The sequence below is a fragment of the Lepus europaeus genome, chromosome 18 (genome assembly GCF_033115175.1).
Source record: "Lepus europaeus isolate LE1 chromosome 18, mLepTim1.pri, whole genome shotgun sequence".
Lineage (NCBI taxonomy): Eukaryota > Metazoa > Chordata > Mammalia > Lagomorpha > Leporidae > Lepus > Lepus europaeus.
The window spans coordinates 53,005,471-53,024,789 of NC_084844.1; the positions used below are offsets into that span (position 1 = coordinate 53,005,471).

The 19,319-nt window shown below is 56.5% G+C and overlaps 1 protein-coding gene across 1 annotated transcript in view; it reads left to right on the forward strand.

Moving 5' to 3' along the window:
* NTN1 (netrin 1) overlaps positions 1-19,319 on the forward strand; it is a 197,899-nt gene that overhangs the window by 131,586 nt on the left and 46,994 nt on the right. The window contains exons 4-5 of the mRNA XM_062216133.1: positions 12,563-12,712; positions 16,893-16,946. Coding sequence (XP_062072117.1) covers positions 12,563-12,712; positions 16,893-16,946 — 204 coding nt within the window. The remainder of the gene's footprint in view (positions 1-12,562; positions 12,713-16,892; positions 16,947-19,319) is intronic.

Below are 19,319 nucleotides of genomic sequence, written 5' to 3' on the forward strand. Positions count from 1 at the left end.
TCTGGCTTCTAGAGGGACAGGTGCACGCCGATGAGGGAGTACTCCTGGTTTATAATTGGCAGTTTTATGGTCAGCCTTGGTGGCTGTTTCCCTTTCTACCCTGGACAGCAGTTGTCCCCAGCCCTGGTGGGGATCCTGGGAGAAGAACTCAAGAGAGGAAAATTTAGGGTGCATTTTGCCTGAAAAGACACAAATACCACCCTGCTGAGGAAGTGTGGCAGGGGAGGGGGAGCGCTCAGTGCCTCTTCATTGAGGAAGAAAGATAATAAATGCTTCAAGGATCCTGCCTTCTGATTGGTGAGGAAAGACAATGCTTCAAGGACCCTGCCTTCTGATTGGTGAGGAAAGACAATGCTTCATGCAATCTGCCTTCTGATTGGTGAGGAAAGACAATGCTTCATGCAATCTGCCTTCTGATTGCTGAGGAAAGACAATGCTTCATGCAATCTGCCTTCTGATTGCTGAGGAAAGACAATGCTTCATGCAATCTGCCTTCTGATTGGTGAGGAAAGACAATGCTTCAAGGACCCTGCCTTCTGATTGGTGAGGAAAGACAATGCTTCATGCAATCTGCCTTCTGATTGGTGAGGAAAGACAATGCTTCATGCAATCTGCCTTCTGATTGGTGAGGAAAGACAATGCTTCAAGGACCCTGCCTTCTGATTGGTGAGGAAAGACAATGCTTCATGTGATCTGCCTTCTGATTGGTGAGGAAAGACAATGCTTCAAGGACCCTGCCTTCTGATTGGTGAGGAAAGACAATGCTTCATGCGATCTGCCTTCTGATTGGTGAGGAAAGACAATGCTTCAAGGACCCTGCCTTCTAATTGGTGAGAAAATACATGTGGAATCTGCCACATGATTGGTGAGGACTGTGCTTCATGGAACCTGCCTTCCGATTGGTGAGGAAAGACAAGAGCTTTAAGGATCCTGACTCCTGATTGGTGAAGAGAAGCCATGCCTTCTGTTTGACCGATGAGAACACATCTGGTGACAGGGGAGCAAAAAAATATGACCTGAACGACCCAGCTCTTTTCTGTCTGCTCTTTCCTTTCCTGGCGTTCCCTGCCTTAGCAGAGGTGAGCGCTCCGAATTCTCACTTTCCCCGAGGGACCCTTTCTCCCAAAGAGGGACCCTGAGACATCAGCCTTGGGGAAAGTTCAGATGCCCTTGGCCCCAAGGCCCCATGGGTAACCACCTAACCACCTGCCCTGGAGGTCTTCCCATGGGGCCTTGGGGCCAACCCCCACCTCCACCACCGCTTGTCTGCCCGGGCCTCACAGAAATGGCTCCCTAGTGGATGCACTTTGACCCCAGCATTTTGCTTTTGGATGCTTTGCCCTGTGTGTGGCACCACCCCCAAGTCCCAGGGAGCCCCGTCATAGGCCCTGGGTTGGGGGGAGGAGGCCGCACTTCCTTGCTTTGTTACACAGGGGCACTCAGCAAAGCTCTGAGCTCCCAAGTCGGGTTGGGCATGGCCTGAGGGGGAGGGGGCGCCCTGTGTACTCCCTGACTTCGCAGGGCCTGGGAGGGGTCCCAGGCAGGGGGCCGAGGCCACCCATACACTGCTGGCGATTGGCTGACTGGGGCCTTGTTCCTGGTGGAGCAGGGGTGGACCCAGACAAGAACAGCCTGGAGCAAGGGCATTTGGTCCCCAGGGTTATTATGCGGTCTTCCATTTGGGAAGTTTCATAGCAACAAATTTGTTGGGTTCTTTCTCCCCCTTCCCCTGGTTTAGAAGCACACTGGGGCTGGCTGGGTTGGTGCATACAAAGGATCGTAATAAACATGCCCAGGGAACAGGCGGCTGCACTCTCTGGCTATTCAGGGCGATTTCACAGCACTGGGACTGCCTCATTCTGCTGCGGGCTGCTGTCCTATACAAAGTCAGATGAGATAAATTTCTCCCTTTTCTCCGCAGAGCGGTCTGTGAATGATCCTTGTCTTGGAATCTGTCAAAAGATGGGAGGTTTTGTTGACCATTTGTCTGCTTTATGGATTCGGGGGGCGCTCCTTCTTTGCAGAGGGTGCAAAGAAGGGGTTGCCATTTAACCATTTCGGCCGCGCCTCCTTGGATAACAATATTAATTTATCATCGTCCCAAACCATCTGTGATGGATAAAGACATTCCGGGAGTCTCTCCCGTGAACCGAATTGCGATGAGAATTAAGAAATTGACCCGGTGCATCCAGTCTCCCCGTACAAAGGGCTGGCGTTCCAGCTCGCCGAGCACAGGGCCCTGCCCCCTGCGAGTCTGAGTGCCTGAGTCGTAAGATGCAATCATTAGCCAGACGGAGGCGGGTGGCGGGCCTCGCAGTCTTTGCCCGTGCCTTCTTGCGGGCGCCCAGCCACCCCTTATTTCTTCCCGTGGCTCTGCCAAGAGCGGCCAGGGGGAGGGGAGGAAGTGAGCGTCTCAGTGCTGCCCCCCTCTGACTCCCGGGGCCACTGTGTGCGCCCGCCTCCTGTGTCTTTCTCCTTCAGGAACTTGACCTTCGTCTGGTGGCATCCTCAGCACATTTGTCCCAGACTTGGGGCTGCAGTTCTTGCCCTTGGCTGTGCTTCGGAATCACCTGGAGAGATTTAAAAATACTCCACCTGTTCCCACCCTCAGGGTTTCTGCTTTAATGAATGGGTCCAGAGGGAACTGGAAAAGCTCGCTGGGTGGTTCTAATGTGCAGCCAAGGCTGAGAACCGTGGAGAATAAGAAGTGAGGGAGGGGGTGGTAAGGGTCGGGCGCTGTGGTGCCGGCGCTGTGGCGTTTCTGGTAAAGCCACCACCTGCCATGCCAGCATCCCATATGGACACGGGTTCAAGTTTTGGCTGCTCCACTTCCAATCTAGCTCCCTGCTAATGCACCTGAGAAAGTCCTTGGGCCTCTGCACCCATGTGGAGACCCGGAAGAACTTCTTGGCTACTGGCTTCTGCCTAGCCCAGCTCCAGCTGTTGCACCCATCTGGGGAGTGAACCAGTGGAAGAAAGATTCTCTCTCTCTCTTTAACTCAGACTTTCTTAAATCTTAAGAAAAAAAAAGTGAGGGGGCAAGTTGCTCTTGGGGGTGTTAAGGGAGGACTCACAGGGAGTCCAAGCCCCAGGATTTATTCCTTTGAGTGGGAAGATTTATAATCAATGAACTGAAACATGCTTAGGATTTTCTGTATGAAAGCTGGGTGGAGGAGGAGGTATTTACATTTTAAAATTTTGCTGGGCGAGGCTGAGAGCTTGTCCTGATGCCCAAGATCAAGGTGTGTGCACACATGCATGTGTGTGTTGGTGTGCACGTTTAGATCTGATCCCAGCATGGCTGAGTACCTGGGTCTGTCCTGCCTGCTTGGCTTCCTCCCAGGCAGTGTCTGTGTCTGTGTATCCTACAGAAGCTCAGAGGACCATCTTGTTGTGGATCCCTTGTCATGTTTCCATTTCTTGTCCTGTGTTGGGGGGGAGTCCAGGGAAAAGGGCTGGTCACCTGAGATAGGAAGGTAGCTGGCAGCTGAAGCAGCCCCCACCTTCAGGGGCAGTGACCCCGACCCCAGGGTGGCCCCCGATCCTGCAGTCAGGAGAGGAAGCACGCAGAACTCCCGCCATGCCCTGTGGGGGTGAAGGGGTTCCCTGTTCCTTGGGGATCCGAGGAGTCAACAGCCCTCTCTTCAGAACTGGCAGCAAGTTCAAAGTCTGCAGGGCTTCAGGCTGGTCAGGTGACCTCTGTAGCCAGCGGGCTCCTCCTCTGGGGCATTATGCCCCGATTTCCGGTCTCTGAGTCCCTTCCGGCTTCGACGTTCCATATTTCATGAGCTTCTCCGCTGAGTCCCTACAGGGCAGGACAATGCCTTGTAGCAGTGAAGTTCATGGTCTTGCAGCTCAGAAGTGTGGCTGAGATCAGGAGGTGGGGAGGTGGTTTTGCTCCAAGCTTTTTTTTTTTTTTAAGATCTATTTATTTTATTTGAAAGACAAAGTTACAGAGATGTAGAGGTAGAGGTAGAGGTAGAGAGAGAGAGAGAGAGAGAGATCTTCCATCCGTTAGTTCACTCCCAAATGGCTGCAATAGCTGGAGCTGGGCCAGGCCAAAGCCAGGATCTTGGAACTCAAGCCAGGTCTCCCACGTGGGTGGCAGAGACCCAAGTACCTGGGCCACCATCCACTGCCTTCCCAGGCGCATCAGCAGGGGGCTGGATCAGAAGCAGAGCAGACAGGACTTGAACCTGCATTCCGATATGGCTTGACCCACTGCACCACAGCGCCTGCCTGGGGATGAATAGCTTTTCAAAACATGAACTTGGAGTTATTTAGACCAGGGTTCAAGTTCCATCTCCGGACAAGATAGTCTCTAGAGCCCCATCTTTCTCTTCTAAAAAGGGAGGTAACTGTACTACTCCCTCTCCCCCACTGGGTTATGGTGCAGGCTAAATGAGCTGCTGAAGAGGAGAGCCCTGGGTGCAGTGTGCACTCTATACATGTTAGCTTTGAGTATCTGTGCATGTCCAGAGCCCATGACTCTCACACACAGACTGAGACGGTGCCTTTGGATCTCTGGTTACCTTGTTCCTTTCCATGAGCGGAGGTGCCTGGGAGAACTGGCCCCCTCTTATTGGAAGTGCTTAGCCCTGGTGTGTCCCTGGCAGCCAGTTCTAATACAACGGGGATTTGTTGTTGCATGCTCTCAGTAAATAATCTATGCATGCTAGGATCCAAGGTGACAAACAAGACGTGGGGACTTAGCCTAGCAGCTGGGGTGATGGTTCTAACACCCGCGTCCCACATCAGAGTGCCTGGGTTTGCTGTCCAGTTCCTGGCTCCAGCTTCCTGCTGGTGTAGGCCCTACGAGGCAGCAACAATGGTCCAAGTGATTGGGTTCCTGCCATCCATGTGGAAGACCTGCACTGAGTTCCTGGGTCCTGGCTTCAGCCTGGCCCTGGCTCTTGCAGGTATCTGGGGAGTGAACCAGCAGATGGGTGTGCTCTCTCTGCCTCTCGAATTAATTATTTTTTTTAAAGTGACCAATGGCAGCTGCTTGTGTGATGGGGACAGGCTGGGGACATCTGAAGAGGGTTCTGAAGATGCCACCAAGGAAGTCCAAGTGGCATCTGGGATCCGGGGGGGAGTCCCTGACCTGGCTGGGCTTGGAGCTTGTTGGAGACTTTCGGTGACCCCGATACAAGGCCCAAGCTCCAGTCCTTCTTGCCCCAGGCCTGTGTGTGCAGACACACAGCCATGTACAGGATCATACAGGCACACACGTGTGTGCATGTACATGCATGAATGTATGCACACACCCCCGTGCTGAGATCCATTGGCCGGACCTGTGTTTTTGCCACAGCTGAGTAACAGGTACAGGAGACCTATTGTTGACTAGACCACCAAGGGCCAAATCCCCCGGTCTGGGATTCTGGCCTCCCCTCCCCCCGTGCTTCCTGCTGCCTGCACCTTGATCCAGGTGGCAGGGACGAGCTGCCTGAAACACGTACTCTTTTTTTTTATTTTTATTTTTGACAGGCAGAGTGGACAGTGAGAGAGACAGAGAGAAAGGTCTTCCTTTGCCGTTGGTTCACCCTCCAATAGCCGCCGCGGCTGGTGCGCTGCGGCCAGCGCACCGCGCTGATCCAAAGCCAAGAGCCAGGTGCTTATCTTGGTCTCCCATGGGGTGCAGGGCCCAAGTACTTGGGCCATCCTCCACTGCACTCCCTGGCCACAGCAGAGAGCTGGCCTGGAAGATGGGCAGCCGGGACAGAACCGGTGCCCCAACCGGGACTAGAACCCGGTGTGCCGGCGCCGCAAGGCGGAGGATTAGCCTAGTGAGCCACGGCGCCGGCAACACGTACTCTTTTGAGCCTCGTTAGCAGCTGCTGTGGGGAGGCAAGCCTGGTTGGGAGGAGGTTGTCGCAGACAGCTGAAGTGGAGTTTGGGGATGATGGGTGGGTTTCAGATCCAGCTCCCCGTCAGTGATGAGTGCTGTGCAGCTAAGGGAGTTAAGGTTGCCCTGACCATGGACGTGTGGGGTCATCAATCCCGATCACCCCCTCGTTCTGTCCCCCAGATGCATGGGGTCAGAGGGCTGCAGATTGCCACCGAGCCACGAGCCCACACTGGAGGTGGCACTTATCGAGTCCCAGTGTCTGTGGAGCGCTCAGACCCTACCAAGCGCTGGGTTGCCATGGTGCCCAGGACGGATGTGGTCCTGTGGCTTTCTGCTGGGAGGGTGACAATCAACAGCGAGGAAGGTAATTGTGGGTGACAGGGAGTGAAAGCATCGAGGGACTCAGCAGGGTGGAGACACCGCGACTGGCGGAAGCTGCTCGCCCACAGGGCCTGGGAGGAACTCTGAGGACAGGACATTTGTTGCGGGGAGACCTGGGGTATGCGGAGGAGACAGCCAGAGGGATGCCCAGGGAAGAAGGTTCCGGAGAAGAGCAAAGTCTAGAAGCAGGAGAGGGCTTGGTTGGAAGGCAGCCACGGGAGGGCGTGGGCAGGGTCGGCTTGCTGGGGTCCCGGGAGGAGGTGGGTGGCGTTCGAGAACCCTGGCAGCCCCTGGAAGGCTGCACGGGGAAGAGGGACTTGAGGATGAGCCTGACTCACCTTTTCCCCTGCCGGGGAAGTCACAGGAAGCGCTGGACCTCCCACATCCAACGAGGGATGTGAGTCCAGAATATGTTAAAAAAAAATTTAAAAAAGCAACTCTCAAAACTCAAAAGAAAATAAACAACCTAATGAAAAATGGAAAAATAGGAAGGTATTTCACAAAGTTCATGGAGAACAGAATTAAATTTATTTTGGTGCAAAAAGTTTAAAAAATATCTTAAAAGGATTTGAAAGGCAGAGACAGATTAGGGGAGAGAGAGAGAGAGAGAGAGAGAGAGAGAGAGAGAGAGAGAGAGAGAGAGAGAGAGAATGAGCTTCCTTCTGCTGGTTCACTCCTCAGCTGCCCCCAGCAGGAGCCTGGAGCTCAGTCTGGGTCTCCCTGTGACTGGCAGGGACCCAATTATTTGAGCCATCACTGGCGCCTCCCAGGGTGTGCATTAGCAGGAAGCTCAGTCAGAAGCAGAGCAGGGCCTCAAATCCAAGCACTACAATTATGGGTTGCAGGCATCCCAAGCGGTGTCATTTTTTAAAATTAATATATTTGAGAGGCGGAGTTACAGAGAGAGGGAGAAGCAGAGAGAGAGAGAGAGGTCTTCCATCCCCTGGTTCACTCCCCAGATGGCCACAATGGCCGGAGCTGGGCCAATCTGAAGCCAGGAGCCAGAAGCTTCCTCTCAGTCTCCCACATGGGAGCAGGTGCCCAAGCACTTGGGCCATCCTCCACTGCTTTCCCAGGCTCGTTAGCAGGGAGCTGGATCAGGAGAGGAGCAGCTGGGACACAGACCAGCGCCCATGTGGAATGCCGGTGCTGCAGGTGGAGGCTTAGCACACCCCAGGGCTGGCTCCTTCTGAGGACCACGGGACCAGGATCTGCTGTGGGCCCCTCCCCTTGGCCTGTGCTGGGCCTGCTTGTCCCAGGGCCCCCATGTTCATCCCTCTGCCTTTGTTCCCTCATCTCCTCTTCTGAGAACACACTGCTCGTGTGGGATGAGGGCCCTCCCTTTTGGCCTCATTATACCTTAACCACCTCTGCAAAGGCCCTGTGTCCGCTTGTGTCCCAACTGAGGTCCTGGGATTAGTGGTGCTTGGTGGGAGGGAACAAGGGGCCAAGCCAGAGGCAGGGGTGATGGACAGACGTGATGCTGTCTGGAGGTTGGGGGTCCCTGCCACTCCTCCTGAGATGGCTGCAGCATGGGGGTCCTGCCTGAGCACTCGGGGCCCCAGAGCCAGGTCTTCAGGAAGTATAGTTAGACCTCCTGAGAGGAGCCCGGCACGGACGTCCAGAAAGGCGTGGTGTGAAGGGGCGATGGCAGGAGGCAGCCTCTGGCCTGCATCTGTGGGCCCAGGACAGAGAACAGCAGGGAGAGGAGGCTGCTCGGGCACAGGGCTTTCAGAAGTCCCTGGTCAAGAGCCTTCACACGAAGAGGTTCCAGCACAATGCAGGCAGGAGCTGGTGCCAGGCAGAGCATCAGGTGTGTCCGGGAGCCTGGTGTGCACTGTTTCCTGCCCTGTGGCCAGGACACTGTGGTGCACGGGAGCGTCGTGGGTGACAGTGCCAGCGTGCAGCCTGCTGCCCTGGTTGCTTGGAGGCAATGTGAGACAAAGCCGTAGACTGTTAGGTTGGAAGTGACGTCAGTGCGAATGTTGACCTCTGCCCTTACGGATGAGCCACCTGCAGTCCACAGAGAGGAAGGCGCTAGCCCAGGGTCATTGACAGAGCCAGGGCTGGGTGACGACCCAGGGAAAGGCCAGTCTGGGCTCCCTTCCCCACCGGGAGGCTCGTGGGAAACCCGATCCTGCTGCCTTCTCAGGGACCTGGCTTCCGCCTGGTCTCACCTTTTTGTTGGAAAAGACTCCAGGGAGATGGTTTCCCATGGCCAGGTGCTGCCTGCCCCAGGCACCCGGGGTGACCTGCTACCTGGGGGGATTGACCTTCCCTGGAAAAATGTGGCCAACCTCCAGGGACACGGGAGTCATCCACAGGCTTCCCCATGGAAGACCCAGGCCTTGCTCTGCCTCAGGCCCTACTCTCAGAAGAGCTGGCGAGACTCTTTGTTCTCCCTTCCCAGAGTCCCCTGCAAGGGGAGAGACCCCCACCTGCCTCACTTCCACATTCTCCCCATTCCACACCTGCCCATGTGGATCTACGTGGGTCTGCGTGTCTTTGGGCGTAAGCCAGTAGGACTCTGTATGTGTGTGTATACATGGGTTCACACATGTGTGGCTGCATGTGCACGGTGTGTGGATGTGCACCGCATGAGTACATGTGTGCATGAGTGTGTATGTGTGCATGAGTGTGTACTGTGCATGAGTGTGTGTACATGGGTTCACACGTGTGGGTCCATGTGCACAGTATGTGGGTGTGTGCACCGCGTGAGTACATGTGTGCATGTGTGTGTATGTGTACATGAGTGTGTGTGTGCATGAGTGTGTACTGTGCATGAGTGTGTGTACATGGGTTCACACGTGTGGGTCCATGTGCACAGTATGTGGGTGTGCACCGCATGAGTACACGTGTGCATGTGTGTGTATGCGTGCATGAGTGTGTGTGTACATGGGCACGGTCATCCATCAACTTGCCCCACCCCTTGAACCTCACCCTTCTTTGTGTGGAGGTATCATTGGGCCATCCCCGTTGCTGAGTTTTAGGGGGAAAGATCTTACTCTGTGACCATTCGGCCGGGAAGTGGGAATGAGTGTAACGCGAGTCTGTGGGTGAGGATTGCATTTGGCTGCAAGTAACAGAGCGCCAGCTAAAACAGATCGGAGTTCATTTCTCCTTGCAGAGCAAGCCGGGGGCAGGGGGAGGGCATCCAGAGAAAGGGTGAGGGGCCGGGGTGAGCCAGGCCCTTTCCATCTCTGCATGTGGTTTGCTCGCCCATCTGTAGCTATGCCAGTTTCCAAGGGCTGTTGTGAGGCCCAGAGGAGGTGCTGAGATGGGTTGCAGGAGCCTGTATGGGGGGCAACACTGCTGGCAGGGATGCTTTGCCACAAGGGCAGAATGAAGCTTAGTGATGGTCACGTTACCCTGAAGGTGACCGGAGTGGCCTTCTGTGACCCACCCCCCCGTCCTTGGGGACCCCGATGGCCTCTCTGCCTATGACAGGGATTGGCTGGTGCAGAGGCACCAGCTGGTTTGCTGCCTGTGTTGGCCCAGACGAATGGGTCAGGTTCTCTGCAGAAGCTTGGGAGAAAGATGTGGAAGGCCAGCAGGCAGCCTGGGCTCACATTCGACGAGGGGAGGGGCCTGAGGAAGTGTCAGCCGCACAGAGCAGATGCAGAGTGGCCCTGCTGGGCCCTGGGCTGGTCCTTGGCGCTGGCAGACCTCAGCTGGCACCTGGCCCCTCCCGGCAATGTGCCAGCCCAGGCAGCTGGGCAGCCTCCCTCTAGGGGCTGCTCCAGGCCAGCTCCTGCCAAGACACTGAGGACCTGGGCTGAGGCTGGTGCTAGTGCTTGACTTGGTTCCGAAAAACCCCAGTGATGGAACCACCTTTCCTGACCTCTCTCCAGCAGCCACATCCGGGGACCCAGAAGTTACTGGTGCATGGCTGTGTTCCATCAGCACCCAGGAGAGAATGTCCTAGCGTGGAGCTTGGGGTTCCCAGCAGGCCAAGGGAGGTCAGCTGGCCTGGGCCCCTGGAGTCACCACATGCCAGTGGGGCTGGGCACAGCCAGCTCAAGACAGCTGTCCACGTGCAGACAGCCTTCCCATCACAGAGAACGAGTACGGGGGAAGTACCAGGACACATCAGGCCCTCTCCAGCCAGCCTGTCAGCACCACCATTGTCCTTGGTGTGTCCCTGTGGGCTGTCAAAGATGGGTCTTGTCTTTTTACTGAGATTCAATTAAAAAATAAATCCAGGGGTGGGTGTTGTGGTGCAGCAGGTTAAACCGCCTCTTGGGATGCTGCGTCCCATATGGGAGTGCCGGTTCAAGTCCTGGCTGCTCTGCTTTGCATCCTGCTCCCTGCTGATGTGTGTGGGAAGGCAGTGTGTGGGTAGGAGACCTGGAGGGAGTTCCAGGCTCCTGGCTTTACATGGGCTCAGCCCAGGCTGTTGCAGGCATTGGGGGAGTGAATCAGCAGATAGAAATGATCTCTCTCTCTCTCTCTCTCTCTGTGCCTTTCAAGAAGATGAAAATGGGTCGGCACCATGGCTCACTTGGCTAATCCTCCACCTGCGGTGCCGGCACCCCGGGTTCTAGTCCCGGTTGGGGCACTGGATTCTGTCCCGGTTGCCCCTCTTCCAGTCCAGCTCTCTGCTGTGGCCCGGGAAGGCAGTGGAGGATGGCCCAAGTGCTTGGGCCCTGCACCTGCATGGGAGACCAGGAGGAAGCACCTGGCTCCTGGCTTCGGATCGGCGCAGCTCCGGCCGTAGCGGCCATTTGGGGAGTGAACCAGTGGAAGGAAGACCTTTCTCTCTGTCTCTTTCTCTCTGTCTAACTCTGCCTGTCAAAAAAAAAAAAAAAAAGATGAAAATAAGTGAACATTAAAATGTATGTGTTCTGGTACATTCAACAAAGCTGGATGGGACTTGAACTTGAGAGTAGGGCAGCTCTAAGGAGCAGGGTCCTAACACAGGTGTTTCTCCTCTGTAAGGGACGAGGTTGGAGCTGCCCACTTAGCTTGCTGTTTCCTGAAGTGTGGGGAGCCAGGGCGTGCATCCCCTGCATCCCTGTGCCCACAGGGGTGCCCACGGCCAGGACCCTCACACTGAGTGTTTCTAGAAATATTTGCCTATCCAGACACAACCACCACAAACAATTCCTCACATTCTTCTCACTTCTGCTCCCCTCCCTCCTCTTCCTCAGCCTCCTCATTAGCCACTCCCAAGACACCAACAGACTCCCGCCCTCACCCCAGCAGTGTCTCCTGGGAAAATTCTAACTTAGCTCTTTTTAAGATCTCTACTCTCACCTGTTTTCCTGGCTATTTTTGGCCTGTGGATTATGGCACCAGTTGATGTTCCTACTGGATTCCTTCCTGCAGGCAATGCCCCCACTTCTCCCAGCCTCCTGGATTGTGGAGGGGGATTGACAGAACACCTGCCTCTTCTATCCTGTCTTCCCTCTCTGCCCATACTGAGTCCACTGTCTTGGTTTGGGGTGGGGCAGGTAGAGCAGGGAATCCTATGGAGCTATGCACCTGCTGATGTCGCTGTCCTGTCCGGGGCATCATGGTAGTGGTGGAGAGCTGTCCCACTGTGGTCTTTCCCAGTCCTGGGATTGGGTCCTAGGCACATAGCAGGAGGCCTCAGGATACAGCAGGACAGGGTGGGCCACCCCAGCTCTCCATGCCTTTCAGAACCAGTGGGGAGGGACACTGACCTCACAGCCTTTCCTCTCTGTGCTTGGCTGTTCCCTTCCTGAAGGTTCCTTGGCCTCTCCAGTCTTCGTGTATTTAAAATAATTGTAAATTATTATTGTGTCCTTTTCTAGTGCTGAAGGGGATGGGTTTTATGCTCCATAAGCCGAAGCTTTGGACCACCTGGTTGCCAGGCAGGGTCAGAGGCAGCAGCCTGGAGGGTGGGGTGGGGGCTGTGCACACACTTCCCCCGGCCTCCCCCTGATGTGGCAGACCCCGGGGGTTTCAGCAGGCCCCAGACCCCATTTCTTCACCCAGAGGGCCAGGAGCCAGGTGAGGGCAGGGACTGAAACACACAGACTTGCCCCGTGGTGGGGAAGGTGCAGCTGCACCTCCACATCCCAACTGCCCGACTTGGGCATACGCAGGGCTGTGGGGAGACACGTCTAAATACTTCCCTCCCCCTGGGGCTTCAGGCGGGCTCCCCAGCTTTCCCTCCCGGCTGTCACCAAAATTGTCAATTCAAGTCGGTCCATCTGACTGTCACTGTCCACTTCCAGGTGGGCGAGTGGCCAGCATCAGAGCTCTGGGAACGTGCGTGGGCTCCACCCCATCTCTGCTCATCTCTCATGGTGGGGTCTCTGGGTCCCTTCCCGCCCCTCTGACCCTCCTGTCGTGTGTCATCCACAGCCTGTGATTGCCACCCCGTGGGAGCTGCTGGCAAAACCTGCAACCAGACCACCGGGCAGTGCCCCTGCAAGGACGGCGTGACGGGCATCACCTGCAACCGCTGTGCCAAGGGCTACCAGCAGAGCCGCTCCCCCATCGCCCCATGCATCAGTACGTGGAGACCCCACGCTCCCGCGCCGCCATCTTTGGGAGGGGATGCTCCCTCGCTAACACTGGGTCCCAATGTCCAGCGGGGTTTAGCACTCCATGCTGGGCACCAGTGCCTGGTGCTCAGTAAGCCCCCATGGGAAGCTCCCAGGCCTGGGCGCTCAGCCTGTCTGCAGGCCTCTGTCCTGACAGACGCTGAGTGTCCTGCTCTGGGGCGGAGAGGATAGGGGTGTATGGGGGGAAGCAAGGTCCTGTCGGCACCTGTCTCATTCCCTGGATCCCACCTTGAGCGCAGACCTAGGGGGTGGGCCTACGGCTGCCGGTGCTGCCATGGAGATTCTGGTAATGCCCCTGGCTCTGGTGGGTTCAGAACAGAAAGGATGGAAAGCCTGGGCCCTTTTGAGAGAAGCCAGGCAGGGAATCCCACCCCCAGCACCTGGGGCCCTTGTGAAGGGTGGTGGCACCCTGAGGATCCCAGGAACCCCCATTGGGACTGCTGTTAGTCCCTGGGTTGCTGGAACGTGGGAAGGGGTGACACCTGGGGCCCTTGTGAAGGGTGGTGGCACCCTGAGGATCCTAGGAACCCCCATGGGGACTGCTGTTAGTCCCTGGGTTGCTGGAACGTGGGAAGGGGTGAGCAGGATGGCAGAGGGGTTTCAGTATTTTACGACTGGTAGCGGCCTGCTGGAGTCAGGGGCAGAGCGTTAACCCTGGCTGAGAGGTGGCTCCTGGCCTTGGCCTTGTTGATTCCTTGGGCAGAGCCGATCTAAACCGAGGCAGGGCGGCAGGAGGAAGAGCGAAGCTTAGCAAATGAGGCAGCCTCCAGGGACACAGGCTGACGCCCAGGGGCTGCACTCAGCTGTGCCTGGCCCAGGGAATTGGCTGCTGCCTGGTTTTTGTATGGTCCTTTTTTTTTTTCTTTTCTTTCTTTCTTTTTTTTTTTTTTTTGACAGGCAGAGTAGATAGTGAGAGAGAGAGAGACAGAGAGAAAGGTCTTCCTTTTTGCCGTTGGTTCACCCTCCAATGGCCGCCGCAGCTGGCGCACCGCACTGATCCAAAGGCAGGAGCCAGGTACTTATCCTGGTCTCCCATGGGGTGCAGGGCCCAAGCACTTGGGCCATCCTCCACTGCACTCCCTGGCCACAGCAGAGAGCTGGCCTGGAAGAGGGGCAACTGGGACAGAATCCGGTGCCCCGACCAGGACTAGAACCCGGTGTGCAGGCGCCGCAAGGTGGAGGATTAGCCTATTGAGCCACGGCGCCGGCCCCCTTTTTTTTTTTTTAACCTTTCGTATTGGTTGAAACAAAAGCAAAAATCAAAAGGACGGCACTATTGTAGGACAGGAGAATTCCATGCAGTTCAAAGCTCGGTGTCCATAAAGTTTTATTGGCATGCAGCCACGCATGTTTGTTGACACGCCGCCGTCTGTGGCCGTGTTTGTGCTGTGACACCAGAATCCCGCACTTTTTTTTTTTTTTTTTTTTGACAGGCAGAGTGGACAGTGAGAGAGAGAGACAGAGAGAAAGGTCTTCCTTTGCCGTTGGTTCACCCTCCAATGGCCGCCGCAGCTGGCGCACCGCAATGATCCAAAGGCAGGAGCCAGGTGCTTATCCTGGTCTCCCATGGGGTGCAGGGCCCAAGCACTTGGGCCATCCTCCACTGCACTCCCTGGCCACAGCAGAGAGCTGGCCTGGAAGAGGGGCATCCGGGACAAGATCGGTGCCCCGACCGGGACTAGAACCCGGTGTGCCGGCGCCGCAAGGCGGAGGATTAGCCTGTTGAGCCACGGCGCCGGCCAGAATCCCGCACTTTTTAACATGGACAGTGTGGCCTGCAGACTCAACCACCTATCGCCTGGCCCCTTTCGGAAGCCAGCCGACCCCTGCTTTAGAGATGTGCAGCCCCCTGAGCTCTGAGTGGCCGGCCTCTGGGGGTTTGGTGCTACCTGCGGGTCACACGCGGGTGCATGTCTGCTGGCTGCTGGCACAGAATACCGCAGGCTGGGCACCAGCTGGGACCCCACTCATTTCCTTGAATAAGCTTTTTTCCCACGAGACCGGAGCCTGAGACGGGCCACACTCTACCTGTCTGATCAGGTGTGGCCTTTGCCGCTGGCACACCTGGGCTGCATCGGATGGGGCAGCTTCCAAATCGGGAGCTGTTTCTATGTGGGCGTTCCCAGGGCCGACTGTGAGCACCTGACCCGAGTCCCAGTCTGGAAACTGGAGCTTGGTATCTCCAGCGGGGGCAGAGCAGGTTGAATGGTTTTCATGAGAACGTCCAATTGTCAGACTTGCAAAAAAATAAAAACAGAAATCCTTCTCTTCTCTCTGTCCACACGCTCAGAAGCGAACGCTGTTAGGAAGCTGGGGGTTAGGAAGCATCGGGGTTGAGAAGCCTCGAGGAACTAAGGTCCCCCTTTAAAAGGAGCCAGGAAGCCGGCGCCGCGGCTCACTAGGCTAATCCTCCGCCTTGTGGCGCCGGCACACCGGGTTCTAGTCCCGGTCGGGGCACCGATCCTGTCCCGGTTGCCCCTCTTCCAGGCCAGCTCTCTGCTGTGGCCAGGGAGTGCAGTGGAGGATGGCCCAAGTCCTTGGGCCCTGCACCCCATGGGAGACCAGGAGAAGCACCTGGCTCCTGCCATCGGATCAGCGCGGTGCGCCAGCCGCAGCGCGCCAACCGCAGCGGCCATTGGAGGGTGAACCAATGGCAAAGGAAGACCTTTCTCTCTGTCTCTCTCTCACTGTCCACTCTGCCTGTAAAAAAAAAAAAAAAAAAAAAAAAAGAGCCAGGAGCTGCCAGGTTGTCCAGAAAGAGCTGGGCCCACCCTTCCAATTCCCACGTGGAAGGAACACGCTTAAACCAGGAGCGAATGTGTCAAATCAGACTGAAACCCGCGGGGCGGTGGGGAGTGAGACCTCACTTTCCACCCCACTCTGTGTTTCCTCCCTTCCATCCCCAAAGGGCACGCCCACCTGGCAGCCTGAAGACCTGGGCTCCATCCCAGGATGCCCATGAACCCCTTCTGAGGATCCCCAGTTCCTGGCGCCTGCACAGTGCCCAGGTGCTCTGGCCCTCCGTGCCCCTTCCTGAGCCAGGCCTGTGTGGGTGCTGAGGCCGGGTGCCCCGTGTGGCTCCTTGGCTCTTGGTCCTGGCCCGACTCATGGACTTGCAGCCTGTGCCATTCAGGTGCTGTCTTTGGAATGTTTGTACTGGGACCAGTTGCCCTCTCAGGGCTAAGGAAGGGCCTGGTACAAGGCCTGGCTTCCTAGCGAGCCATTGTGACAGGGAGTCGTGGGGAGCAATTGCCCATACAATCACCCAGCAGCAAGGTTGGGCTCCACGTTGAGGTCTGCACCCCCGCCTCGTCTTGCGGGTGACTCTCAGATCCGCACCCCGGCCTGAGGATTCCTCCCCACCCACCAAGCCTCAGGCCCCAGCTGAGCTAGGATCAGAGAGAAGAGTTACCCTAAAAAGTCAGTGGGGTTCAAGGTCCCCTCCCCTTGAGGACTTGTAGCCCGTGGTATGACCTTGTCTGGCAAGAGGAAGCCCAACTTCCGGGCCTGGCCACTGGATCCACGTGCAGTGGGGAGCACGGGGTCGGGCCCTGGATGTAGCTGGAGCGAATTGCTCTCCCAGGCAGAAAGACTAAGCTAAATAAAGCTTCTCAGGGTCTTCCACCCTCTACACCTGCATCCCGTCCGTCCACTAAGGAAATGTCTTAGGTTGGGAGATGCACGCCCTCGGGAGCTGGGGCCAGGGTTGCAGGCTCCCCTCTCCTGGTGTGAGAAACCAACCCCAGGGAGCAGAAAGGCCTGGGGAAGCCCCTCTCTGCCATCCCTTCCCTCTGAGTTGATGACCCACAAATACCAGAGCCGGGCACTGGGCTGTGGAGCCAGGTCAGGGCTGAATGCCGCCAGCTCGCTCCTGCCTTCTCCCCCCTCTGCAGCCTGGAGCTGTGACCTTCCTGCCAGGACAGCCTTCACAGAGTGCCCAGGGTCCCCCAGGACCTGCTGCAGGCTCTTCTTCTCCCCGACTTTCCTCTTCCTGAGCTGGGGAGAGGACGGGGGAGAACAGATCGCAGGCAGGTTGGGAGGAGTCTCTGCTGGGCCAGTTGTCTTCCTAGCTCTAGGTAACATCATCTTCTTGTCTTCCCTTCCTCCCCGTCCTCACCCTTACGAAGAGATCCCTGTGGCCCCGCCCACCACTGCGGCCAGCAGCGTGGAGGAACCTGAAGGTAAGCTGGTCCCCAGGGCTACTCATTGTCACATCTGCTCTGGGGTGGGGTGGGAAGGGGCAAGGGAGAGGGGGGCCTAGGAGACCCAGACACCTCCATACCCACAGCCGTGCAGAGGATGGAGCCACTGTCTGGGGACCCCCAAAGGCTAAGTCTCTCTCCTAAACCTGGAGAACAAAAGTGGAGCTCCCCCCACTCATCCACAAGGTTCAGAAGCTGCCGTCGTCTGAGCTGAGGGTGTCTCCCCTTCTTGGGCCTATGGAAAAGAAAGGGGCCACGCCTGGTCGCGGGCACAGGGGCACGCCGGCAGAGCCTGGGGGCCGGGGGCTGGCACGGGAAGAGAATCACGTCTTCAGCGCCACTCGCCTCTAACTGCAGGTTTAGCATTCATTGCATGGTGAAGGCAGGCGCCAGGCCACAGCCGTCCACACTGCCTGAGGCATGGTCGTCGGTAGGATTCACAGCGATGTTCACAGCATGTTCTTGGTGGTGTAGACATCACGAAATGTTTCTGATGATTGCTTCAGAATGAGTGACTGGACCTGCGGCTGGGGCCTGAGTCAGAATCATTGGGAAGAGAAGCAGAGGTTGGGTGCGTGGCCTAGCGGTGGTTACGACGGCCACATCCCACCTCGCGGTGCCTGGCTTTGCTATCCAGCTTTGGCTCCTAACTCCAGCTTCTTTCTAATGTGCTCCTGGGAGGCAGCAGAGGCCGGCTCAAGGAGGTTGGGTTTCTGCCACCCACATGGGAGATCTGGATGGAGTCCCTGGCTCCTGGCTTCAGCCTGGCCCAGCCCCAGCCATTGCAAGCATTTAGGGAGTGAACCAGCAGATGGGAGCTGTCTCTCTCTGTCTGCTTCTCAAATGCATGTTTTTAAGTTTTACGAAAGAAGTACAAATAACAAAACTGTGCCATCCATCTGAGTTTTTAAAGCTATCTGGAAAACTAGACTTGAGCGCTGCCGGTTTCTTTCGTAGCCCTCTGTACAGATGCTTCTGACTTAAGGTGGGGCGACTCCTGATTAACCCATCATAAGCTGAAAATGTCGTGAGTTGAAATGTATTGACCATACGTGAGCTCCCGGGCTTCTCAGCGACACAGTGCTGTGCTGTTGGCTGTCGGGGAGCTGCACTCGCTGCTGCCGCCCAGCATGGCCCAAAAGGACGGAACTGCCTCTTGCTAGTGCAGGAAAGGGTCAACATTTGAAATTCCAAGTATGATTGTTACTGAGTGCGTATCACTCCTGCATCGTGGTAAAGCTGGCAAATTGTTAAGCGCCACCATCGTAAGTTGGGGACCATCCGTAGTTTAGCATCAAAAAACACCAGTCTGAGAAAGAGGTCCCTGGGCTCCACCAGTCCTCAGTGCAAGAATGATTCTGTGTCCCGGCTTTGGCCATGCAGAGGGCACGGAGCCCTGCTGGCCAGGTGCCTGATTGAGAGCAATCCAGGCCTGCACCCAGGGTCCTGGTCCTGGGCATGTGTGTCCACTCTGGAGACCCTGGCCCTCTGCAGACAGAACTGTCCGGAGGTATAGGGGAGCTTGCAGAGTCAGGAGGTGGCCTGCAGGTTTGAGAATGAAGAGTCTGCATGTGGAGGCAGTGCACTGGGAAAGTGGGAGGAAACAGACTCAGAACTTGCCTGTGTCCAGGAGGCCAATAGTCATCAGATGGGAGGTGCAGAATGCATCCCAGGGCATGCTGGGGGCCACTCTGGGGCAGGGCAAACATGGTTTGGTCTTGGGTTGTTTGCCAAGTCTTCCGGTACCTTTGTCGAGCCACGTGTAGAAGTGGCGATGAGAGAGGTCTGAAAGCAGCAGCACCAGGGGTACCTGCACGGCTGGGGTGGGGGGGCAGAGCTGCAGAGCAGGGGTGGTTGGGGGAGGAAACTCTCCCTGTCCCAGCCAAGCTCAGAGGACAAAGCAACTCAGCTCCAGGGGCAGCAGTTTTGAAGCTAAAGACATTTAAATGCCATCTCAGTTTTTGCTGTCCCTGATCTGGTATCAGCCACTGCCTGACGTGGGACTCACTTGGACAAGCTCCTGGGGCTCTGTGCATGTTGTAAGGCCCTGAGCAGGGGCTGTGACACAATGCATCCAAGGGCAAATCTGTTTTTTGAAGATTTATTTGAAAGGCAGAGTTACAGAGAAAGAGAGAGATTAAGACAGAAAGAGGTCTTCCATTTGCTGATTCACTCCTCAAATGGCCACAACAGCCGGGGCTAGGCCAGGCCAAAGCCAGGAGCCAGGAGCCAGGAGCTTCATCCAGGTCTTCTGCATGGGTGCAGGGGCCCAGGCGCTTGGGTCATCTTCTGCTGCTTTCCCAGGCACATTAGCAGGGAGCCGGATTGGAAGTGAAGCAGCCGGGTGTCAAA